The 27,672-nt window shown below is 40.5% G+C and overlaps 1 protein-coding gene across 1 annotated transcript; it reads right to left on the bottom strand.

Moving 5' to 3' along the window:
• Positions 1 to 840: 840 nt before the first annotated feature.
• LOC310943448 (gap junction delta-2 protein-like) lies at positions 841 to 27,557 on the bottom strand (the record flags this gene model as incomplete). The annotated part of the gene is made up of 2 exons (XM_083909019.1): positions 841 to 1,705; positions 27,487 to 27,557. 2 exons carry the CDS (start codon positions 27,555 to 27,557, stop codon positions 841 to 843), a joined length of 936 nt encoding a protein of 311 aa, XP_083765145.1.
• Between the last annotated feature and the right edge of the window lie 115 nt (positions 27,558 to 27,672).

The following is a 27,672-nucleotide window of genomic DNA, read 5'->3' as shown; positions in this document are numbered from 1 at the left end:
GCAACATGTCTCACTTTGAGCACAACTTTCCGGTCAATGTCTGTTTGCAGTCTGGCTGACCTCAAAAGCTACAAACTACTGAATATGAAGAGTAATAGTGACAATTAGATTTTTTGGAAATGACTCAAACACTGATCACAAACATTGTGTTGTGGCTCAAATATCCATTTAAGCTATTGACTTGTGTGTGTGTGACTTTTTCATAGAACATGTCTAAAAATGTGCATTTTCATCTTTCATCATTCAAGTGGCTTCACTCAAAGTCTCTGGACAATGAGAAATAACATTACCTTATCTCAATAGATCTCAGATATGTTTTTAATTCTCAAAATTCTAAAGATTGGCTTTTTTCCCCCATACACATGCGTATGCATGCACACGGTTAAGCTCTTGCATATGTGCACATAACTAAAAACTGAGGGGACTATGTCTAACCTACAGCAAAGACAAATAATAATTAAAAAAACTTCAGATAATTCAACCTCAGACAAAGTATTTTTCATTTGATGTTATTCCCAATTCATTGCTCAGTATCTGTTGTTTCTTTAAAAGGCACCTAGTGTCCTCTTGGCAGAGCAGAACTCTCCAGCATGTAAGCTTGAGATGTAAGCTTTGTTCCAGCAACATAGTTGCTTTTTAAGGAAAGTGGTTCACCTCTTTGTGTCACAGTTTCTACCGTGTGAATTGATGTGTCTTCATGACTACACAGAGTATGTCTGTGCTCCTGAATAATAATGCAGCGGTGAGTTCTGTGCCCTAATGTTCACAGGTCCTGGGCCAGGGAAACACTCTTCTCCAAAATCTAAGAGGTCCTCGAGCTTCCAGACAGAGAAGCCTCTGTCAGACGTAAGCTGACTCACTCGACTGGGTCCTGCCCAGGTTGGGGGCCTGGGACAGGTGTGAAACATCCTTCTTGCGCACTTCACAAATGGACTTCCTTCGAGCCTGCACCCCTCGGATGGCCGTCTTTATCTTCCTCCAGCCGAGGTGGTTGAGCTCAGCGAGGTTGAGCACCACACATATGCCACTCACTGCAAACATAAAGACCAGAAAGACGGTCTTTTCTGTGGGACGAGACACATAACATTCCACCTCCCTCACACATGGGTAGCGATCACATTCAAACATTCCCGGCACATTGAAACCATAGAGGAAGTACTGGCCGGCCAGGAAGCCGATCTCAAGTGCGTTGCGGAACACCACCTGGATGACGTAGAAACGTGAGATGCCTTCCTGTCGCCGCACCTTAGGACTTTTGTGTGTTTGAGGGAGACCTCGAGGTCCATTGGGGATCTCCTTGACTTCCAGGCAGTCGTGATCCTCCTTGCTACTGTCAGGGTGCACCAGGATGCCATTAATGTTGCGAGCATGAAGCTTGCGAGTGTGATGGTCATGGTGCCGACCATGGTGACCGTGACTGTGGTGATCCATGAAAGGATGCAGCAGAGAATAGCTGCGGTCGCGGGCTTTAGCAGACTGATGAACAGAGTATGTGATGAAGCACAGGCTGGGTGTGCACACCAGGATGATCTGAAAGACCCAGAAGCGGATGTGCGAGATGGGGAAAGCCTTGTCATAACAAGCCTGGTTGCAGCCAGGCTGCAAAGTGTTGCAGACGAACATGATTTGCTCATCCTCATACACCTTTTCACCAACTATGCCGACTATTAGGATGCGGAAAATCACCACCACAGTCAGCAGGATCCTGCAGATAGACAGAGGGAGGAGGAGGAGCGGCAAGAGGGGGAGGAGAAGAAGAAAAAGACAGAGAAAGTGATGAGCACATGCACAGATGCAGAAATATCTGGGTTTGAGTCTGATAATGTGTTGATGGGATACCTAGTGTGGTTGGATACTAAAGGTCACTAAACTAGCTTGTAAATTAGGAACAATGGGCCAAAAACAGGACTAAACTGGCCAAAATTTAAGAAAGTTGTGCTTATAATAAGCAACAATGTCATTTAAGAAATGTTTAGTTAAAATGAGTATTATTCCTTAGAATTTCTTATATTTGCACATACACTCTATGATAGTGTATTTTAATTTGGTATTTAATGCAAACCATGAGAAATATAATTTAATAAGACAAAGTTAGACATGTTTTCTTGGGTTAGTCTACCGCTGTATACCAATTTCAGGAAAAGTGTCATTCCTCATATTCATCTTCATCAGAAATCTCTCTTGTGTTAAACCTCTGGGGAAAAAACGCTTAATTCACTGCTCTGTATTTGTAGAAGGCCATTGAGTTCATCTGAGTTCTTTCAGGATAGTCATTTTAGGATTATCATCTTGGATGTCCAAGAACTTCATGCAATGAAATCAATCTAAAACATAAATTCTCATAACTGGCCCAAACCACATCAACAGTCAAATACTGCAAGGCATCTAAACACACATTCTGTTTCTGTTTTTATCACGCCTGAGATATAATAGCTTTTATAATAGGTCCAGTGTGTTGGATTTAAGTGAAATTATATTTGAAGATAAACACAATCTAAATTAATTTGATGACAATATAATTATACTTCTTTTATTGATTCATTTTATATTACAATGAACAAACTAAACAGCTTTTGAGCTTTGATGCTGAAACACACTTGAAAGGGAAGGGTGAGGTGAGGGATATTCAGCTCCAACATGTAACTGCATCTATAGATGTTGCTAAATTTTACACTGTACCTTTAAGAGAAAACCTGTAGACTGTATTCAGCTGCCAGTCTTTTAACCAGAGTAAATAGGTTTTAACGCATTCCATTTTAGCCTTGGTACTCTATCCCTGTACCTTTTAGAATTTATTTTAAGGTTCTTTCAAGTACACAAAAGGCTCTTAATGGCCTGGCTCCTCCATATATTATATATTAGACGATTTTATCTCCATACATCCCACATTGAGATCCTCCAACAGAGGTATTTTAACTGTTAAGATAATATACAAAGTGTGTAATTATTATAATTAAAGTGACGTTTCAGGTTTTGTATGAAGCACTGTATAAGGTTTTTAGTGTCTCCCAAAGGCTCAACTAAAACTTCTAGCTTACGCTTAAGCCTACCATTTCTTCTAAATAACAACCACCTTATGTCACTATTAGACTGCCAGATTTGGCAGAACATTTAATTTTCTAAATTCTCATTATCCTGCACCAAAGTTTTTAGTTTTAGTTTCTCGCAGTGGCAGGAGAGCTGTTGGTCTACTACCTCAATTAGTTCCACCAAAGAAAAGAAACAAAATAACACATTCAAACACATTCAAATTTGTGGCAGCAGTGGATAACAATTTGTGTGTGCTGAGATGTAAAATCACTGATTTGTATGAATTTAGGAAACGCTAATTTCACACCAGTCGCGTTGTGTGTGTCGCTGCTGCTTTCCATCATATTATTAATTTTGGTACCCATGTTAACAGATGAGAGTGTTTATGATTACATAAAACTGCAGCAGAAACACAGCAGACAAGCAGCCAGTGAAAACACACATGCGCGAGCGAGACACAGCAGCCGTAATCTACTCATCATGCATTAAGTGTGAACCAGGCTTAACATTATTAACAATAGGTAACAATTTCCTAAAGACATCATAGAATGAAGCAGGTGATTTAAATAAGTGAGACTTTTTTCCCCTTGGTCCCCATCGGCAGCCATGTTTTCATTAACAGGGGGACGCTTACAGCTCAGTCAAAGCTGACCATGTGTCAGTAACCCATACAACCACATTTCAAAAAGCTGGAACTATGCCAATAATCTTAAAAAAAACAAAAAAAAGATTTACTTATTTACTGCTCATCAAAGCTTCAGCATCAGTTGCTAAAATGGAGGTAGCTCCTGCTTCAAGAGTCATGTAATGGATGTGGGTGATGTTTTGTAAAAACTGGGAGGACTTTCACCATCAGTGCTGCAGTAAAACAGCTGTGTCCAGTGGATTCTGGTGTTGAATCATTGTTGGCACTGCAGTGGAAGACTGAGGCTTTAGGGCTGCACTGTCAGCTCTTTTTAATGAGTGAGGCAAGCCTGTACATCATAGGGCTCCCTGGTATTTATGCTACAACGCAGTGGATGTGTATGTTCCCTGAAAAGAGAAGTCACTTAGAAGACAGAAGAGGGGCATCCAAGGTAACTAAAGGGATATATATGGTGGATTGGAACAACTGCTGAAAATGGCAGATTCATAAGGAAATAACCTTTATTTTGGGTGATGTAGGTGATACCTGCACATTTTAAATGTAAACATAATAAAAACGTTTTTCTTTTGTTTGTTTAATCCAAAACATGTCAAATGATTATTCCTTAATTTTGATCTTTTAATGAGGCCTCAAAAAAAGCCTTCCATGGCCAGTAACCACAAAATAGAAATGAGAGGTTCTACAATTTAGTGCAAGGAGGGAAAATGGTTTAGACACAGAGGGGACATAGAGAAAAGACCTCTGAAACGTGTTTTGTTCCTTTGGGAGCGACAGTCTGTGAGAGCCAAGAGGAAAACAGGTAAGAAACATGATGTGAAACAGGCTGAAAATAGAGCAGGGCGATGCTGCAGTCCTGTTTCTACTCTAAATAAGTATGTGCGTGTGATCTTGTTTTTTGTTATAATTGTGTAAGAAAGACAGACACAGGGACAAAAGGAGAGTAAGCCATGTGTGTGACTTGCATAAAATGGCATCTGGCATCTGTGTTGGGAGCAGCTGCCAGCAGATACGCTACAATGACTTTCAGTATGTTTGGAAAATCAGCTGAATGAAGCCTCTCTGCACCTTTTGTCTACCAGAAGCTAAAAGCAGGTCTTATATTTGATTCTGTGAGGGGCATTTCTAATTTTTATTTGTTATATTAGTCCAGAGATGGGGACTTATACTCAGACTCAAGTAACACAATGTAGGATATAATATACTGTATTTCAAGGTAATGTGCATTAATTGACAAGCCAGTGATACCAGTGAACCCTGAAGGAGGACTTTTTTTATACAAACGATTACATTATTTTAAAACTAGAAGTAACCCCCCCCCCCCCCACACACACACACACACACACACAAACAAAGACAAAAGGCGGTAAAGTAAAATGTTGTAGGTTACGACTCTTACCAGCAGCAGAGAATAATCAGTGCTCACCTAAGACATCATTCTTGTTTTATTCCAGGTGACTAGCAAAGTGTACAAGCCCCATATAATTCTGGAGGGAAACTAATGGACACAATCTGGCTTTGTAACATTAGTATTAGCATTAGTACTGAGTAGTGTAATATAAATAATTGCTATGTTAACATTGCTATGCAGACTATCCAGCCATCTTCTACCACTTTAACCTCCACATGAGGGTCGTGGGGGGCTCAGCTGACAGCTGAAAACAGATACCCAAAACTTTGCAAAATAAAGTCATGAAAATAATCATTATTGTTTGTTTCTTCACATTGCAGTGTTGGAGACTGGAGAGAATGCTCGTCTCTCTAAATTTGTCACACTTTATTTCACACTGGACACGTATTGTTTCTTAACTCTTACTGAAGGGAGATGATAATACGCAGAAAGTGTGTTCTAGTCAAGGTTGTCTCCGCAGAAATCAGAACTCGCTACCGTCGGACCTTAGTGGAGCCGAAAGCAGATTATTCCAGAGACAGTTTGTGTTTATAAAGTCATAGATAGATAGATTACTACATGTATCATCACTGACAGGCTGCATGTCAGAATCCAGCAGACCAGCTGCTCTTGTCTGATGTTTTCTCTGTTCTCACCACTCACTCCAAAGAGTTCTTCACTGGTTTCCAAAGATTTGGTAACAGAAAACTCCACAACAGATTTAGCTGTGAGCCAGATGTATCACCTTTCACTTGTCATTTGACAACAGTGGATTTGACAGAAGGCTTTTCACTGAGGGTTATTGGCACCACATTTATTGGAGACATACTACTACTACATTGATATAGAAACCTGTCATCAACACAGCACAATTATGTATGAATATACACTACCGGTCAAAAGTTTGGCAATGGCTTTCTTGCTGCAACTCGACCGTTCAAACCTGTAACTCGAAGTCTTCTCCTCACAGTTGAAACTGAACTTGCTCACCACGACCACTATGAAGCTGTGTGTTTGAAGCTGTTGTCCTATCACATAAGCTGTTGACTCTCAGAAACGTGTCTTCTGATTCTGTTGTGGCTTTGGGTCTGCCAGACCTCTTCCTGTCAGAGTTTCTGAGTGCCTTTTGATGGTGAAGGAAACTGTACTCACTGACACCTTGACTTTCTTCTTTTCGTTTTGGGTAACCTTACCTTTTTTTCACCTCCAGCAGTTCAAATTACATTTGTACCATTTCAAGCTATTCATTGGACTTGAATGGCTTCAATTTCACACAAAAAACCCGGAAGTTTAGCTCAGCTGCACATGTGCTGACCAGGACCAGAAAAAGTGCACACACTACACTAATGTCAAAATCATTGTACTGGCTTCCTATTTCTTTTAGAATAAAAAAAAGTTTGTTTTTTTGGTCTTTTGGTGTAATGGTCTTTGCTTTTAATTTGTCCATCAAAAGCTCCCATGTCTTCAGATGGCAGCCATGATGAGTTGTTTTTTGTCCTTTATTATATTTTTAACTTGTGAAGCACTTCGAGTGACAATGCCTTGTATTAAAAAAAGTGATATATAAAAAAAGATAATTATTTAAATGATAAAGGCAGCGTTCAGTGTCATTGCGAACATGGGTCGAAAGACAATACAGCAAGTCTGCATTCAGTTTCTTTTCAAGCTAAGATCACAGGGATATTGCTACATTATAATGGCATTAAACAAATTTGTTTAATGCCGCTGAGTCTAGTCTTCATAGTGACACAATCTCATAGAACAGGTGGATATTTTATTATCCTCAAAAACATATTTTTCATGATTTTTTTTCGATATAACAATCCAAAACTAAAAGATGGTGGAATTATGCAAAAAATATAAATCGAACACCTCTGTGGAATTCACTGGCAATCCCTCATCCTAAAATATGCTGAGTAAACTAAACTATATTTTCTTTGTTATTTTTAAAGGGCTACAAGGCTTCAAATAGGGACACAAGGAAAACAGATTTTAATTGCTTAAAGGCTCACCAAATAAAATGTACGTCAGCTTCATATCTTAAGAATATGTTCACTTCACCCCTCCGATGAGCCGCCACCTTAACGTTGTGGAGGGGTTTGCGTGTCCCAATGATCCTAGGAGCTCTGTTGTTGGGGGCTTTATGCCCCTGGTAGGGTCACCCAAGGCAAACAGATCCTAGGTGAGGGACTGGACAAAGAGTGGTTCAAAGACCTACTATGAAAAGAACAATAAATGGGAACCACACAGTCCCTCGCCCAGAAGCGGGTCACTGCCATCACCATTAGACAGTTTTTCTGGCAGTCTGTATGTGTTGCTATCTCAATCTCTTACTGCTCAGCAGCAAATCCATAAAGAAAACAAATGATTTTCAGTGATCAATGCACATAGAGTTGTTGATCCACTGGTGCCTCCATTAGTAAGTTTCCCAGTGTGACTCCACTTGCCAAATGCAGATTTTTGCATGCTTACATTCCTGCCACTGTATTTCAGTCCAGTGACTGTCAGTCTGTGCTCCGTAGACGTCCGGCACAAGAATCATGCCAAACAATGCTGAACTGTAGATCCGTTAAAAAGACTTAACAATCCCAATCTCCAACAATTACCAGAAAATGTCTAAAATCTCAATATTTAACAGAGGTGTCGGCTGTTTTTAGCGACAGCACTGCTGATCACGAGCAAAAACTCTCAAAAACCCTGCCGATGTACTTCAGTCCAGTGACTGTGTCAGACGGAGTCTGTGATCCGGTCATGGAGGAAGTACTGAACAAATAGTTTTAATAAACTGATTCTAATGATTCAGTTACACTGAAAACAACTGCTTTACAAGTCACTAGTTTTTTACGAATTACACATTTACAAATTATCAATAAGCTCCCAGCACATGCTGAGAAAATTTGTTTTGGTTGTGTGCTAACTGAGGGTAGCACTGGATTGGATTGAGAGTAAAGGGGCATTTTAAATGCTGGCTGCCTCCATCTTGTCCTACACCAACTCTGTGGTTTTCCACTTTTCCTCCTGCCCAGCAGCTCTATATTCAACATCCTTTGTCAAATATAATCATTGTCCTTCCTCTGCACATGACCATACCATATGCACCATGACTCTCATTTTGTCACCTTCTGTCTAAAAGAGCAAAGTGAGCTGCTCTGTTGTCGATGTTTCCTTATATCAGCCCCAGAGGAGAATCATGCTAGTTATGGACTGCACGTTTGGGAATTTTCTTTCCAAAGGATTAACAAAAAAAAAAAATCTTTACAGTATCATCAAGAAAACTCAAATACATCACAAATATTAAGTGTTGTGTCGGCAGGCATATGTGTACTGTTTGTGTATGTGGATGTGTGCACTCTCCAGCTGGATAACAGGATAATCAGCATGGGGCAGATTGCTGCATTTGCAGAAAACAGTGGGCAGTGGTTATCTGCAAACATCAGTGTTTTAAGCACTGCAGTGTAACAAGTCAATATTGGATGTTTGAGCAGATTTGGGTGGGACAGCTACAAAGTCCTGAACCTGCAGAAAAACTAATAAGTTTCATAAATGATGAACAAGATTTTAGAATCTAAATCCTGATGGGTTGAACGTGAAAACAGGACACAGTCACTGAGTGGTTTCTAAAAGGACAACATGAATTGAGTGCAGATATAACAGCACTGCAGCTGGCTTCCTTTAGGAACCTCTGACTAAGAACATTGATTAACTTTTCAAACATTCTATTGATTGATTGAAAACTGACACTGAGACTGATGAATCATGGTAGAGTTTAATTTTAAACATATAAATCTACTTGACTTTATTTAAATACAATTTTTTTTTTTACGGATTAAAATTAATTATAGTCTCGAAACCGGAAATTCTTTTCCTTTCTTTTCCTTTAATGGTGAGTAATCCAAGCCACCCTTTGTTTTACTCATATTACATTAATATCAATTCATTGATGAAGTAATTTTGTGATGGTTGTGCAGTTTGATGTAGCAGCAAGACACAGACACCCACATTATGATGAAAATAATTGTGGAACCTAGTTGATGATTTATTGTCAAATGGAGCAAAGAAACCAGACAGTATTCACATTTAAGAAGCTAAAATATCACAAAGCTTGTATTGATTGTTAAAAAAACAAACAAAAAACCTCTCTAAAATCGATGAATTCATCGTTGCAGCCCTACTGCTTACCTAAATGTTTCACGAATATTACATCTAAAATTCATAAAAAATGATTTATAATATATAGCGCTGGGCACTATAATGCGTTAATATTAACGAATGACACGTTTCCATGACAACTGACCGAAAAAAGACGCACTTGACTCCCGATTGTTAAAATGAGTCTCTAAAGTAACGTTAAACTTTAAAAACAGAGGCACACATACGCAGTACACAGGTACGCTGGTCATTTGTAGCGCTGCTCTTTTCCTTTAATAAACAGACTGCTCCAGTTCCACTATAGGCGTGCTAAAGGACACAAGGAGCTAATGCAGCTAACGGAGCTAACTGGTAAACAGCACATGGACTCCTGTGCCGTGGCACAAAAAAATTATTTTAACAATCGGGAGGCACGTAAACATGACGTTACGCACGTCTTTTTCCGGTCAGTCATGGAAACTCGTCATGCGTTATAACGCCGTTAATGTGCTTAATGGGCTTAATCTACGCACTTAATCTAAGCTATCCTGAAAGCTTTACTAAACTGTTAGAAAACATTTTTTTTACCTGCTCTGAGTACTGTCTGTGCCTGTCTGGGTGAATTTATATCAAGTCAATGTGTTGAATAAACAAGGTCTGATTGTATGCTTCATTAAGTTGTTGAATGGGAAATAGAAAAAAATAATTCCATATTAATCATAAAAATATATAAATGTAATGCATGATTTAATTTCAGCTTGATTATTATGTATTTCAAACAAATACACATTATTCATCTTGAATAGGTAACCTAACTATCTGTAATTCAAACATAATATGTATAAATATACTTTATGTATTCTGAATACATCATCTGATTAATATGCGTTTAATTCAATAAATGATATTAATATTAAATGCATACACCTGGTGAATATGAATTTCAAATGAATAGGAGTTGTTACACTGCATATGCATCATGTCAAATTTATTGTGTAGGTTTATGTTAAAAAAAATGTAAAATATTTTTGTCATGAATTATATTACATTACTCTTCATCTGTGAGTCTCTTTCTTAATTTTCACTACCGCTTGTTTGCGTCACTCACACAACCAAGCAGTTTACAGTCAAGTTAAGATTAAGACAAGGAAGTAAAGATTAAGGACACCAAACCTTAAACTTTATTGCTCTGTGACTTCAGAAACTGATGTGTAGGCAGCTGACTGACTTGTATCAGTGGCATACTTACAGTATGCAGCTGTTTTGATCTCAACATGCAGGCTGTCTTTCCCTGTGGATTTCACTCTCACACACATAATGCACACACACAACCCTGAAACAAAGTCATAACCCTTAAACTGCCTTTTTAAGTGTGAGAGAATGTAAGGGGAAGCCAACATGTCCTCACTTCCTGTGGTTTATAAGTGTTGGTCCTAACAATGGCAAACACAGGTGAGGCCACCATGGAAACCACGGACAAAAATTGTCAGCCCGAATATAACCCTTATGGCACTCACATGGACCTGCTGGCTGGGTTTGGACAGGCTAACCAAGATAGTATCTCCATAAGGACTGCTGGTCCTGTTTCAGTGTACTTCAGTGTTTATGCCAAAAAAGGTCCTAACACAGACACACAGACACACAGACACACACACACACACACACACACACACACACACACACACACACACACACACACACACACACACACACACACACACTCATGCACTTTCATTCATGCAGCAGCTGCTGTCACTAACCTCCTGGGATAGAAATGACCTGGAGCACAGCAGAAGATACTTTGGGGAAATAGACTTTTTACTTTCACACACATTCACACTGTCACCTTTTACTGTATATGAGTCAAGATTAACAATACCAGTACAGAGAAAATCTGAGGACTACTGAGAAGTGGTCATTAACAATACTGATGGCTGATGAAATGGTATAAGTAGCAGTGTTTATATGATGTAGCCATCTTAGAATCCTAACTCCAAGTCTGAGTTCTACAAATGCAACGCACCATTAAACTTCCATCCTCAGTCATCATAATTGTTCACACCTGGCATTAAAATGTTTCCTAATATGCATCCCCACATGAGATTGTATCATACGGTGGCCGACAGTGGTAAACGCACTGCAAACCCCAAAACACAAGCTGATAAGAAAACATCGGCAAGTAAGAAAACGCCAGCAGGTAACAAAACGGAAGTTCTCCAGGTCTGTGGGGGCGCTGTCGTGCAGGTCTTCGACCAACCGGATGACTCGCAGTGTTGGGCCAAACTGAAATACCGGTAAGTGATGGATAAAGGTGATGAAAATGTGTCTTTTAAGTAAACGTGGCTTTCGTTTTTCCCGAATGTATAAAAGAGGTGATAGTTTTGGAGTGAAAGAGTGTGTTTTCCTGGTCGTTAACATTTAACAGGAACTACTGGTATACGTAGTAGATAAGTACTTAAGCACCTGCTGTTGATAGGGTATTTTTGAAACATGTAGATTTCAGAAATGTAGATGGTCGAAAGTACATTTTGTCATAATGAAAGCTATAAGATAGAAAATATATTATTATTGTTATATATTAGTATTAGTCAGGCGACTAGTTCCATGACAATTTTTAGACCCCTAATTCTACTCTAATTCATGCATTGAAGCTATGTAAAAGTATCTCTTTTTCATTTAGATATACAGAAAAAAAAAGTCACTGGTAATGTTTTGCTAACACTCATATTCCTCTCCTTTTTCAGAGATGTACTGTCAATTCTATGGTGGAACTCTGACTTCTGCCCCTGGCTTTTGTAAAGTTTCTAAAAAGTTGGTCAAATGAAGCAGAGGAGGTGCCAACCACCTTCACAGCCAGTAATGCACAACCTAACTCATAAAATTATTTGATAGAAAATTGAACTTAGAAAATAGGTTAAGCATCTTAACTGTGTTCCTGTATTCAGACACATTACAGTGCTATGTTGTTTTCCCAGTTAAATATTGATGTGATGTCTCCTATATTTCGCCGTTGATAGAGATAAACTTCAAGTGTGCTTATTGTATTATTTAAAAGTAATGTGTAATTTCTCAGCGGTAGAGTCATTTCTGAAATTTAGGGAAACAAAAGATTCAGCATTCTTTACCAAAAGGCACCGTAAAAGTAAAGAAAAAAAAATTGTACACTCATACCCTTAGATATTGCATAGTTTTTATTGCTTTTCATGCATCTCCAAATGTTTGTTTCTTCAGATATCTGTTGGCTATATGACTTTTAGAGGCAACACAATCAAAGCCATGAGAGGGATGACCCTTCCTCTCCAGATACAACTTCACTGGTCTTCTGAGCATGTGTTGACTGCAGCAGTAAAAAAACACCTATCTTCTCTTATATCCTGAGGGAAGAGAAGTGAAAAACATTCCAGGAACAGACATCCCTTACACAGTTGAAAAATGCAAGGACGCAATTGGGAAGACCTACCAGTACATTTAAATGAAACATTCCTGCCTAGTGATCAGTGAACAGATTCTCTACTTCAGCGATTCTTCTTCCATCATGTTGTACAGTTACAGGTATATGTACATTGTACATATTTACAGTAGTCAACAATAGACCACCATAGTGTTTTGGTAGGAATTATATCAATAATAGAGTGCAAGTTTAATGATAAATGTCACCAAATTAAATCATATTCTTTGGAACTATTATCAGACTTTCAATACCGGTAAGTCACTTCATTTTAAACTTAATAGTAATTGTCTCTTTTGGTCTGACGTTCCAGTACAACTTTCTAACCATAACTGTATGTTGGTTATTCTTCCACATTGCAAACTTCAGCAGTCATAGGGGAATAAACTATGAGCACTTTATTTTGAATATTGTACGAATAAACCAAATCTATATCGTGATTTTATTTCAAAATTTTGTTTTGATGAATCTGGAATGTGTTTAACATAATTTTAACCACATCAATCATGACAATTATTGCCATTTCATATCTTTATTTTAAGGTTACAGTGAGCAGTCTTCCAGCAAAGATGAGAGTATTCATGTTCAATTACCGTCTGGAGATGTCTCACTGTCGGACACTTTGGTTAGTTTCTATCATGGGAACTATAATGGCATTTCTTTTTGTGATCAGTCAATTAAATTATGTTGCATTTTGTTCCACTATGTCATTTGTGTGTTGTGTACAAGTGTGGGAAGGTCCAAATGATGCAAGCACTCCCACACTGGAGAATATTTTGCATGGGTAAAACACAATATGGCCAATATTATATTTGATGTACAAGCAGCACCATGTGACCTCAGTGCATAAGTGTACTTTATTTGTGTTTTAATATCTATAGGCATGGCAGAGACCCCAAACCAGCATCTAAAAATGTAAGATATAGTTAAGTAAGAGAAAATGGTGTTAGATGAATCACCACTTAACTTGAAAATATCTGTGTAGATACAAACAAATCTCTATGGCTTGTAAACTGTTAATTTGTAAGACAATGATACTGCCACAGTTTTATAAATAAATAAGTTTATAACTAGGATGGCAAAGAAGCTGTAGTCCAGGAACAGGTTGAATCAACACAGGGACAGAGCAGCTTCTACAGGTAAGCTTTGTTGATAGTGGAAGTTATTAGCATTGATCCTGAAACCTTGGAAAGCCAAAATACCAAATATTTATGTGACTTGATATTTCATTTTACCTTCATCTCTTTCGGTGCCCACCAAATTGACATTTATTGGTATTGTCCCTCAATAAAAATGAGGAACTAACACATCCTGTGCACCCATTCATTAAGTCTTTTCACCTTTACATGGACTGGCTGCACTGGAAAATAGCACTTAGGATGTTAAGTTTACACCATGATTGTCTTGTGGATATAAAAGTGATTATAGAGTATTATACTCACCTATCCTCTCTGTAGCAATTACACTAATGTGTATGCACCAATAATTATTGACACTGAATCAGATCCAGAAATTCAAAATCGAGACCAGTTCAGAGAAAATGTATTATTAGCATTTCTCTAAATATACATGGCTTTATATCATTTCATAGTAAACATACCATATTTTTCTTACAGCACAGAGGATTTGACAGCCGCCAACATTATTTCTGAACTCTCAGGAAAGATAACCAGGACATCTTTTAGCAGGTTCAATATAAATAAAGCTACTGTTTGGGATGGTGCAGTCCGTGGCATAAACGTGCTTCGTTTGATCCATGTAACGAGATACTGGTAAAGTTCACTGATGATGAGGGGCGACCTGATGATGGGCTGGACAATGGTGGTCCCAAACGTGAGTTCCTGACCCTACTAATGGACTGCCTGAGAATGCGAAGAATATTTGATGGCCCAGAAGATAAAAGATTTTTGACCGTGCAGGTAATGGTGATTAAGGGTGTGTGTCAGAAATGTTTAACTTTGATATTAACTCTTGAATGTTAAATGGGTTTCTAATTGACATTTTTCAACAGCTGTGAGAGATTACGAGTACTTTGTTGCTGGTAAAATGATTGCTACCTCAATAGTTCATGTTGGTCCAGGTCCTCGCTTCCTGTCAGAGATTCTCTACCAGCACCTCCCTGGAGACACAAGTTATATTGGAGCCACTATCGAAGATGTTACTGACGAAACTATGAGAACTTCCCTGTTTGAAGTAGGTTGTCAAATCAAAACTCATTTGGTTCCACCGTCACAATGTAACATGCACTTAACGTAGTGCCAGTTCACTTAATTTCTATTTGTATAGCACCAAATCACAACATACTCGCACATCTCAAGGCACTGTCAAGTCCTTTGACAAATATTTTATTAACATTATCATTGTTATTATAATTCAGATCATAACATTATAAGTAACGTTCTTGCTTTTTGTGAGTAATGCTACTAGATCAGCATCATACCATCTTCAACAAATCTTTTTAAAAACGGTCCATTCTCCACCTGAAAAAAACAAAAATTTTTAATGTATTTTTAAACCACCCTTCTTTTAGTCAGTGAAAAGTTTGTCAACCACCATTGAAACTACTAATGATATCAAGTGGCCGAGTTGCATTGCATTAGATTGCTCAGATATCCTTAATAGAGTTTGTTTCTCCTGTTTGTTGTCTACCCTAGATATCAAGTGATGAACTGTAGGCAGCGGTTGACAGGTATTCCAGCTTGTTGCAAACTGCTGGTTGCTTTCGATATCCTGACAGCGTGGATGATAAAAAGAACATCATAAAGGATTTCATGCTGTGGTAAATTATTTACTGCAACCATTTCTTGATACAGAGGTAATATGCTAGCCTAATTTGACCTAAGTTAAAATGAAAACATTAAAGCTATTTAGCTGTAAGTGTAAGTGTGCTATCCGTATGATCGTAGGAGCTATGTTGTCCGGGGCTTAATGCCCCTGGTAGGGTCTCCCAAGGCAAACAGGTCCTAGGTGACGGATCAGACGAAGAGCAGTTCACTTACCCCTTATGAGAAGAAAGAAATCAAAGACGAGTACGTCGCCCAGACTGGCGTTACCGGGGCCCCATCCTGGAGCCAGGCCCGGGAGTGGGGCTCGCAGGCGAGCGCCTGGTGGCCGGGTCTTTGCTCACGGGACCCGGCCGGGCTCAGCCCGAAAGAGCGAGGTGGGCGCCCTTTCAAGTGGACCCACCACCCACATGAAGGGCCATAAGGGGCCGGTGCAATGTGGTCATGGTGGCAGTCGTGGGCGGGGGCCCCAGCGGCCCAATCGCGGGACAACAACCCTAGCTATGGGGACATGGAATGTCACCTCGCTGGGGGGGAAAGAGCCTGAGCTAGAAATAGTCGGGCTCACCTCCACGCACAGTCTGGGCTCTGGAACCCAACTCCTTGAGAGAGGCGGCGGAATCACCTGTCAGGGAGGTCTTCAACTCCCACCTCCGGGAGAGCTTTGACCAGATCCCGAGGGAAGCTGGAGATATTGAGTCAGAGTGGACCATGTTCTCCACTTTCATTGTGGACACGGCTGTTTGAAGCTGCGGCCGTAGGGTCTCCGGTGCCTGTCGCGGCGGCAATCCCCGAACCCGGTGGTGGACGCCGGAAGTAAGGGATGCTGTCAAGCTGAAGAAGGAGTCCTATCGAGCCTGGTTGGTTCGAGGGACTCCTGAGGCAGCTGACGGGTACCGGCAGGCCAAGCGGACGGCGGCCCGAGCAGTCGCAGAAGCAAAATCTCGGGTCTGGGAAAAGTTCGGGGAGGCCATGGAGGAGGACTACCGGTCGGCCTCAAAGAGATTCTGGCAAACTGTCCGGCGCCTCAGGAGGGGGAAGCAGTACTCCGCCAACACTGTTTACAGTGGAGGTGGGGAGCTGTTGACCTCGACTGGGGACATCGTTGGACGGTGGAAGGAATACTTCGAGGATCTCCTCAACCCCACTGACACGCCTTCCCTAGAGGAAGCAGAGGCTGAGGACTCAGGGGTCGACTCATCCATTACCCAAGCCGAAGTCACTGAGGTAGTTAGGAAGCTGCCCAGTGGCAAGGCACCGGGAGTGGATGAGATCCGGCCTGAGTACCTTAAGTCTCTGGATGCTGTAGGGCTGTCCTGGTTGACACATCTCTGCAGCATTGCGTGGCGGTTGGGGACAGTGCCTCTGGAATGGCAGACCGGGGTGGTGGTCCCTCTTTTCAAAAAGGGGGATCGGATGGTGTGTTCAAACTATCGGGGGATCACACTCCTCAGCCTCCCGGGGAAAGTCTATTCCAGGGTACTGGAGAGGAGAGTTCGGCCGATAGTCGAACCTCGGATTCAAGAGGAACAATGCGGTTTTTGTCCTGGCCGTGGAACACTGGACCAGCTCTATACCCTTCGCAGGGTGCTCGAGGGTTCATGGGAGTTTGCTCAACCAGTCCACATGTGTTTTGTGGACTTGGAGAAGGCTTTCGACCGTGTCCCTCGTGGCATTCTGTGGGGGGTGCTCCGGGAGTATGGGGTCGGGGGCCCTTTGTTAAGGGCCCCCGACCCCATACTTGCCGGCAGTAAGTCAGACTTGTTCCCAGTGCATGTTGGACTCCGGCAGGGCTGCCCTTTGTCACCGGTTCTGTTCATTATTTTTATGGACAGAATTTCTAGGTGCAGCCGGGGGCCGGAAGGGGTCTGGTTTGGGAGCAGCTGGATTCCATCTCTGATCTTTGCAGATGATGTGGTCTTGATGGCTCCTACGAAAAAAGGAACTCCAGAATGCGCTGGGGCGGTTTTCAGCCGAGTGTGAAGCGGCGGGGATGAGAATCAGCACCTCTAAGTCCGAGGCCATGGTTCTCGACCGGAAAAAGGTGGGTTGCTCCCTCCAGGTCAGTGGAGAGATCCTGCCTCAGGTGGAGGAGTTTAAGTATCTTGGGGTCTTGTTCACGAGTGAGGGAAGGATGGAGCGTGAGATTGACAGACGGATCGGTGCAGCGGCCGCAGTAATGCGGTCGTTGTATCGGTCCATTGTGGTGAAGAAGGAGCTGAGCCGAAAGGCAAAGCTCTCGATTTACCGGTCAATCTACGTTCCTACCCTCACCTATGGTCATGAACTTTGGGTTATGACCGAAAGAACAAGATCACGGATACAAGCGGCTGAAATGAGTTTTCTCCGCAGGGTGGCAGAGCAATCCCTTAGAGATAGGGTGAGGAGCTCTGTCACCCGGGAGGAGCTCGGAGTAGAGCTGCTGCTCCTCCACATCGAGAGGAGCCAGCTGAGGTGGCTCGGGCATCTGTATCGGATGTCCCACCGGGAGGAGACCCAGAGGAAGACCCAGGACACGCTGGAGTGACTACGTCACCCGGCTGGCCTGGGAACGCCTTGGGGTCCCCCCGGAAGAGCTGGAGGAAGTGTCCTGCGAGAGGGAGGTCTGGGCGTCCCTTCTCAGACTGCTGCCCCCGCGACCCGGCCCCGGATAAGCGGTAGAAAATGGATGGATGGATGGAACTGTAAGTGTCCCACTGGGAGGAGACCCAGAGGAAGACCCAGGACACGCTGGAGTGACTACGTCACCCGGCTGGCCTGGGAACGCCTTGGGGTCCCCCCCGGAAGAGCTGGAGGAAGTGTCCTGCGAGAGGGAGGTCTGGGCGTCCCTTCTCAGACTGCTGCCCCCGCGACCCGGCCCCGGATAAGCGGTAGAAAATGGATGGATGGATGGAACTGTAAGTGTTGGACTGGGGCTTTATTTAGGGTTCAGATAACAAAATCGTCATATTTGGTTGGTCTACAAAACATGTAAATTACATGAAATAATACCCATATGAAGTTTTTTGAAGTCTTCCACCTCATTAATAATAATTTAAAGCCTCCAGGCTGAAGTCAGTACAGACAAGGGCACATTTTTTTAAATGCAAACTTTGCTATGATTACAATTTGCGAGAGATTTCATTATTCTTGTTAGAAATCTTTAGATTCTTTAGAACTAATAAATTAGGATTGCTTTGAATGTTTTTTCAACACTGAATGTTCTCCACGCCTTGCAGCAGCATGCATCAGTATTCCAGACTTAACTTAAATGTTTTTCTTGTGTGTTTTTTTTTCTTCCAGAAAATCAAACAGGACTCTCACTCCAAGACATCCTGATGTTTGCCACTGGACTGAAGATGCTGCCTTTTTTTAAAACATTGATTGAAAGCTACGTAACAAACAATAATTTATTGCATTTCAAGATAATGATCATTAATTGGTAAATGTTCAGGTTTACCAGATGGACAACGAGAGTGTTTAACAGGTCGGATGGTATGGGTGTTCCATTTTTCACGGTATTCATCAAGGTCCTTCTGTAACACACCCAAGAACACAAAACGCATGAGGCACATGTGCTCATGACTGCCACTGAAGAGATGTTTCCCCCTCAGGTCACTAATATAATTCATTTCATTAATTAACGAATTAATGAAATTTATGCATTGTGCTTACCTTTTCAATATATCTATCAACAGCAGGGATACTGTAGAGGATGGTTAATTGTGACGGGTGCTTAAGTTCTTAGCTACTACGTAAACCATTAGTTCCTGTTAAATGTTAGACCAGGAAAACACACTCTTTCACTACAAAACTATCACCTCTTTTATACATTCAGGAAAAATGAAAGCCACATTTACTTAAAAGACACATTTTCATCATCTTCATCCATCACTTACCGGTATTTCAGTTTGGCCCAACACTGCGAGTCAACAGGTTGGTCGAAGGTTGGTCAGGTTGGTCCTGCACGACAGCGCCCATTGTGTTACTTGCCGGTGTTTACTTATTTGCTGGCGTTTTGTTACTTGCTGGTGTTTTCTTATTTGCTGGCGTTTTCTTATTTGCTGGTGTTTTCTTATTTGCTGGCGTTTTCTTATTTGCTGGCGTTTTCTTATTTGCTGGCGTTTTCGTTTTTTTAATGAAGAAATACATATACAGTACACTATCAAACAGAATGACACCCTCCGTTAAAGTTGAGTTTTTGTACCGCTGATTATTTTGGGAGAAGTGGTGTGCCCTTTGTGAAAGTAGAGTATCTTCTTCTGTGGATATCTTGGCCTATTAGGAAAAGTGAACGCTACAGGAGTGGACATTAGGGCAAAGGAGTCAAGCATCCAACTAGACTATATTTAGCTTTTAGAACCTACAAATTGGATGTTGATGTATTTGGGTCCATCAATCATTTCAAGCCTGTCCATGCTTTCAGAGTTAAGAACGACAGGGAGTTTACTTATTACCTTGTCTATTAAATGAAAAGGCTGGTCAGGGCTTAATAAATGTTTAATGATGTCTTGATATCTTTCCATGCAACAGGGGCCACAATTATTAAGATTTTATGAAGTATTAAAAACACTCAAGGGGGTCATGATAGGTGTGAATAATACATTACATCTACATTATTTCACTCAATTTTTCAGTGGAAAAAGAGATCATATAAGACAAATCCCTGTAAGGTAAGATACACAATGAGTTATTTTCCCTCTATGCTAAACCTGCTTTGTTTTGCTTGCATAGAGAGTGAATAGATAGTTGCATGGAATGCCTTTCACAATGTTATTATCTTCATGTTTGAGCCAGTTTTACATTCAGATGAATTGAATGAACCTTTACTGACACAGTTCCTTCACTAAACCTCTGCAAAGAGAAAACTTGCTTCATTCCTCTGTCATCTCTCTCTCTGTCTCTAACTCTTTTTTTCTGTCTCTTTTTTGATCTGCTTCTACAACTCCCTCCCTCTCTCCCCTCTCCTCTCTATCTCTTCATCCACAACCCTTTTTATCCTCCATAGATCACTCTACTCCACCATTATCTCTGGTTCTTTTTTTCACTGTACTTGTCTTTGGCACTGACCTCACTACAGCATTGCAGTGCAGATGAAGATGCATCAACACACTGTCTTTCTCACTTCCTCCCAAACTACATGGTGAACAATTCAAACCTAAGGCTTCATTCTGTCATGTTCTTTTAAAATGTATTTCAAATATTATATGACACAAAAAACATCTGAGCACCACATGTAAATAGAATGTTGTGTTTCAATTTATTTCACGTTGGACATTCTACTGCAGTATGCTATAGCACATACACTACACTGTATGTCACAGAATTCTGTTAAATGCTATATAGGTTGCAGATTTTTTTTCTTTTTTAAAATACATTATTTGTAAATCGTTCAAAGGTTTTTTAAAGTGTAACTAATAGTTTTCACTACTGGACCACAACCCCTCACTGCTACACACTCTTTCGCCCACCTCTCCCTTGTTAAGTGTTTGACTCTGTGTTCCATTTATGACGGAACTCAGAATATTCCAGTTCAGTTGGAAAAAAGCATGTGCACAATCGTATCTCAGGTGAGCCATTGTCAGGTGAGGCAATAGCAGTCAATAACAACACTCTACATACTATTTTGCACAAACCACATAGCATCAAGTCTACATTTAAGAATTAAACAGTATGTGAGCTACTGATTTACTGTGAAACAAATATGACAGTTATCATTGTTGGAAAGTTCAGGGGGCTTTCCTCTGTAAGGAATGCCTCATGCCCTTGAAAATTCAGAGTTTCAACTACTAATGGAAGGCACCATGAAATCACTTTGTCCTTGTGTCCCTGCTGGCAGCCATTTTTAATGAGGGCACTGTCCTTGTCTATGTGCCAGTGCCTCATACAAGCACTCTTAAAAAACCTGAACTAAAGTGACTTGAAGTCAATAAAAAGAGATTGAAAGTGACATATCGCAAGAACAATAAGTCATGAACACAGATACACAAAGATGCTGTATGATACATTCAGCAATGTTGTGTTATTTTACCAGCAGCTGTTTGTGCAACTGCTAATGTCTACGTCCATGAAAATATTGTGGAGGTGTTCAAATGCTGGTCTGACACAGAGGAATATAATAAAAAGTTTAACCGAACAACATTATTAGTAGTAGAATCTGTGCTACACTATAACTATCAGCAAATCTTTGACTCTTTAATATTAACTGCAATACCAACATATTATATAGATATAGATATATATATATGTTTAAGTGTAAATGTGAATGAATAATTGTGTGTACAAACCTTTGAGACATGTAGCACAACTACTAACATTATCAAGGCTGCTGGAATCATTGTACACAAATATAGCTGCCTGTCATCAGTATATCAACTAAATACATTTTGTGACAAAACTATGCTATGTGGAGGTCTATAGAAAGTCACTTGAGGCTAATCTGTAGCAATTTGCTTCCTTGCAGTTCTCAATTGACTGTTTAAGCCTGGGTTTGATATCCGCAGTGCACTGCCCATGCATTTACATGACAGTGTTCAGCATATTTGTTCTCGATCTCATATTCCATTTGAGGAGTGGTGATTTCTGTGTTTAGATTAAAGATAACTGGGCCAAAGCACAAACATACATTAGTTTACCTATAGGATGTCTACAAACACATTATCTGTGCTGTCCTTCACAGTGTGTCCTGCCTGAGGAGGGAGAGGGCTTCCAGAGTGCCATCACACTTGGACTAGGACAATCCTGCCATCTATTTCAGTTAATATGCATTAATATTTGGCCTCTTATGATGTTTGTGTTGTATACTGTATGCATACAAGCTGCTGGGAGGCATCCATTCATTTGTCTTTTCATTTGTGTATGGATTTGTCCTGCATTCATTTCAATGTGCAGACATGTGGGGTCTATATTATATACAGACCTTTGAATGTGCATTTATTCTTATGTTCTATAATATTCTTTGAATTGGTGCTTTTTGTCTTGTAGAGACAGACTTCATTTTTGAAAGGAGCTGATTTACTTGCTTTGATTTTATTCAATAAAGCAACATCATGTTACTCTTTGATGTGTTTTTATATTTCTATTGTGTGTAAAAATATACGTTCATTATGAATTATTATAATCAATTATCACAAATATTTAGATAATGACTGTGGGTATAATTGCATGTGAAAACATAGTGTAGTGGGCAGTGGAATAACTATTAGTTTCCATTTGTGGTGACTGCTGGCTGAGATGAAGGATGAGATTTAATAAATCCTGAATTTAGCCTGCTCCAGACCAGGCTAACGCCACAGGATAAATCTCCATGGTAACTTATGTCATAACATATCCTGCTTTTTGCGCAACGGGCCTCAGGAGTTTTCCCTTGTTCGCTTGTCATTGTAAGTCTGGCTAAAGCCAGACACATCTCAATGAATTTAAATGCGGGTCTGGAACTGGCGTAGTCCACTCCCACTCTCAAGAGTCTTGACTGACATTGATCCAAATACCTCTGTACACAACTGGATAGACCTACAACCAATCAGACTAATGAACGACAAATGCAGAGCGACTCAAAACATGTCAACAAACGTGCTTGTTGTAGTGTCGTAGAAGCAATGGCTATCGTGTAATGGTGTCTAATTAATTCTGCCTGGTTGAGCTTTGTGGAGCAATTCGCTTAAATTGGAAGCAACATCCAATTTGAAAGACAGCTGCACTCCAGTTGGATATATACAAAATCTGTTAGATGTCGCTTGTATGGCCGGTTTTGTGTTTGGTTCCCATTCTCTCAGTTGGCCAAAATGGCGTCCTTGCTAGAAGTGTCTGCAGAGCAGTATCAAATTGGTGGTTTACCCAGGCTACGTCATTATCTACTTGCACAGTCAGCACGTGTGGTCCATGTAGTCAGAAAATGTTGAGGTATCACAAATGTGTTTGGAGATAGCAACATTTACGGAGCATAGGCCATAGCAGCCTTCTGCGGAAACTATGACCCAGGCCTTTTGCAGATAGAGATTGAAAAGCATTTGTTAGGCTGTATTTTCATTTTATGAGCACCAGTTCTTAACAATAAGCCTGACTGTATTTTCACCTATTATCAGGATACCGGTGGTTAGATCAAGAGCAATAAACACAATTCATGGAGGCTTCCTAATTAGTACACACAGCCCACACTGAACTGCCTTATAACTGATGCTGTACACTTCAGGATCAGTATAACTGTGAGTCTGAGATCAGTAATGCAGCCTTGACAATGATGAAGGTTTCTGTTCATTGGTTATCCATGCACACTCACTGAATATTGCCGAGTTAGAAGTCAGATTGAGGGAAATGACAAAACACAACATAATGTGCAAGCCACCTGTGGTTAGTCAGAGGCATAGAAGCAAGTCTCGTGTGTCTCTTTCAAACACTATAATTAAGCTAACCTATGCCACTGCGTTGAGCTTCTCCGTCCCTACTTTGATCACAGTTCTATATTCCTAGTCTTATTATCTGTCCTATGCAAAGGCATGGGTTAGCTTAAAACCTACAATTAAGACATGGCTTAATTGTAGCTGTATTAGACAGTCTAGACATCCAACAATGCTATCTGATAGTGTCTTCTGGAAGCTCATCCTCTTGTTGCTGGAAAGAGGGTTGGCACTCAAACACTCACTGATCAGTGACATGCATCCACGTTCCAAAGTTTTGATGCAGGGGAGACACAACAGTCCTGGGGAAGTTTCACTGCTCTGTTAAATTGCATCACTGGTACTGCAGGTGCACACATGCAAACTCTTAAAAAAGACACTGCACATGGGCTGAACATTCTATATATGATGCCATCTTGTGTTCGCTGCATGCTCTGGCCACATCCTCTGAAATGCAGGACTTACAATGCAGTGCAACACAGCAACAGTGCAACACTACACAAAGTTGGTGGTGTACATACCTGACCACACCCACTTGAGTTGTTGGGTGTGATCAGTGGTACAACAGACTTGAACCTTTCAACCCATAGAGGTCAGTGCAACAATTTTGACTCTGTACATTATTTAGTGTGGAGTTGCTCATGAACAAACTAGGAGGCACCTTTTCAGCACAAAATTGTGCCAGTGGTGAACAATTCTCCAACTTGCTGGTACATCCACAAAACATCTTAATGATAATTTAAATATTAACTGTCACTGATTTCCTGACCATGCAGACACATGCTTAGGATTAAGACTCAAGTCTTTAGTTTTGTGTTACGTGTAATATCTTTGAATATTTAATATACCTGTCTTCAGGTAAAAAGTCAAGATCCAGACCACCACTTAATTTAATATTAATACACTCTAACCCAAGTTCTCTCTGTCCACCAATAATTCTCCAGTATATTTTATATTTCCTGCAAACAGAATAATTAAAACAAGAAAAAACAATATTTGTAGGGCAAAGCTAAAAAAAAATTAGGAAACTACATTGTAAAATATTCAAAGTGATTTGGGACACAATACATTTTGGCTTGCATGGTATAAAAATGCAATGTAGAAAAAGAGAACCTCAGTGGAAAGCGGCTTATGTTACAGCTAATACCCTCAGATAGAGTAGAGAGCCGTGTAGGACAAACACAGTTTGAGGGAAGCCAAAACACACAGGGATCATTTACAGAGCAATTTACTGAATTCAGCACAGTAGCGCATCGCTGTGGTCATCATACTTCCTGTACGATCAAAGGGTTTTACGAGTTCACAGTTTGACTAACTCATATCAGTTTGGAAAGCATATACTCTGTCATATGGAGAACAAAATTATGTGCATAAATTGACCCAGAAAAGCATAGCTCCTTTTACTAAATGTGTTTATTGGGTTTTCAGAGAACCAGTTATAATGTTCAGCCAGTGAAGTGCATGATCAACAAATAGCACAAATTATAAGAGAAAGCCATTACATCGTCAAGTATTCGTTAAGACTTTTGAAAGAGGTAGCAGACAAATTGAGAGTTGCTTCTGTGCCTCTGAGAAACTGTTGGTGGCTTACAGTCACTGAATCATCCAAAGATAGATTTTCACCATTTTTGTACCCCTGTGCTTCCAGGGTATTACTGATTCAACTGCCAGGACAGAATTTTAAAGCTGCATTACGTAATTGTTGACCACTAGGGGGCAGAAAGACTCGTTCACAACAGTTAGCAGATAGCTAATGATGTCATTATGGCTAACATATTAGCAAACAGTTGCCTACTTACATATCCAGCAGAAACAGAGCAACACGGATATCCCTGTGGTCTCCTTTTTCTGGCCACCTGTTGAATGTAATCCCAGTATTCACTGGCATATAGCCCCTCTCAGGTCTCCCCGCTCATATGTGTCTTTTGGCTTGTTATTCTTTCATTACGTCTTCAGCTCTTTGCCATTTAGCACTGCATAGTTATTACATTAGCTTTTAGCTTGTCTGCTAGGAGCAGCAATACCAATATTGAAATAAATTATTGTTTTGATTTTATCACTTCATAAAACCAAACCAATGAGCTGAAAATAAAATAAATACACAGCTTCAAAGTAGGATGTTTTCAGTGGTAGCAGCCATATTGCCAATTTCAGAGGCAGGCGGGAGTTAAAATTAAATGGTATGAAATACTGCTTAATGCATCTTTAAATCAAGTCAACATGCTCAGTTATTTGCAGATTTTCGTTACACTTGACTAGACCAGGTGATTTTAACAAATGTTTATCATCCAAAGAAGAATTCACTTAAATTACTTGCAGTAGGTTGGAAGGAAAATCTCAATCTCACATAGTTTAATTTTCCTGACCAGCAGATTTCTGACCTCTCTCTCACTCACTCTCTCACACACACGCACACAAGCATACATATACACACATGCCAGGGTTCATACAGGTGCTTGAAATCCTTAAAAAGGCTTGATGTTTTTTCAAGGTTTGAAAAGAGCAAAAACAGTTTGCTTATTAGATGGAGGCATAAACAAATACCAAAAAAACTGGGCCTGGACCTAGCTTGTTTGTGTGTGACAGTGACACGGTTAATCATAAAATAGCATCTCTCTTAATGTGCCAGAGTGAAATAATCATTTTGAGTATACTGGTTAATTTACCAAAGCATTAAACATCACTTTAAAATGACTTGGAAAAGGTATGAACCATAGCACACACACACACACACACACACAGAGAGAGAGAGAGAGAGCGAGAGAGAGAGAGAGAGAGAGAGAGACCATGCCCTTGTTTCAGAAGCCCTGTGATGTGAACTAATGAGCGCAGCAGTGCAAAACCAATTCATGACTTAGGTATTTTTTTTCCTTCAAGAGCAATTTTCAGTTCACAAATCTATACACACATGCTCCAAAATCTAAAGCATGTTGACTCTTCATTTTTTTCTAAATGAGCACCCCAGCAAGATATGTGGATTGTGTTTACTTTGTGGGAACCTTTAGTAATCACAAATTTCACTGTTCCGTGAGGCAAAGAGCTAATCTTTTCAACTCTTCTTCATGTACCACTGACAAAAAATATGATATAATTAAACTTGACTCTTGCTAAGTCTCCACTGAATGAGAACATACTGGATAAATGTTTTTCTCTCTCAAGTTGGCATACCTCAGATCCACTATGTCCCCTATGAGTCTACATCCTACACCTGCTTGCTCACCATTCTTTCATCTTCTGTGCCTCTGCTTTTCCCGTCATTTCCACATCCCTCTCCTACTTTTGTCCTATTGGTCTCTGGCCAAATGTAAGTGTAATCTATTAATACAGAGGCTAATGCTATCAACACAGGAACCTCTCTGAATCAACTATAATGCTCATTAATGCCTGTAATTGATTATATACAGCACAACCAAGTGGTGGAGGACAAGGTGGTTGTGGAGGACAAGGATGACAAGAGCAGGGGTGTGGAGAGAATGGGGGAGGCAGGGATCACTGTGGGGGATTGTAGAACAGAGAAGAGCACTGGGACAATCCCGAGGTGGGTAGGTACTGTAGAGATACCATCAACTGATACACACAGAATTACATGTACACTTAAAAAATACTCATCCATCATCTTTATGGAAGAAAATGGATACAAATATAGTAAAATAAAACCTTTTCACACAAAAAATATCAACCAGTCTTACCTTCCAATCATGGTAGAATGCTGCTGGACAGCCGCCTCCAGCAGCCTCTCCAAAATTGTCCATTCCCCCATGGTGACAGAAAGGTGGCAGAACTGTCAGAGGAAACAGCACTTGGGGAGTCGACCCCTCTTTCTTCTACTTCGTCTTCTTCTGCCAAGGATCAGCTTCTGCTCTGGTAGACCTGCC

This window comes from Microchirus variegatus (assembly GCF_963457635.1).
Source record: "Microchirus variegatus genome assembly, chromosome: 22".
In the NCBI taxonomy this organism is placed as follows: domain Eukaryota; kingdom Metazoa; phylum Chordata; class Actinopteri; order Pleuronectiformes; family Soleidae; genus Microchirus; species Microchirus variegatus.
This window is presented reverse-complemented; position numbering and strand designations above follow the sequence as displayed.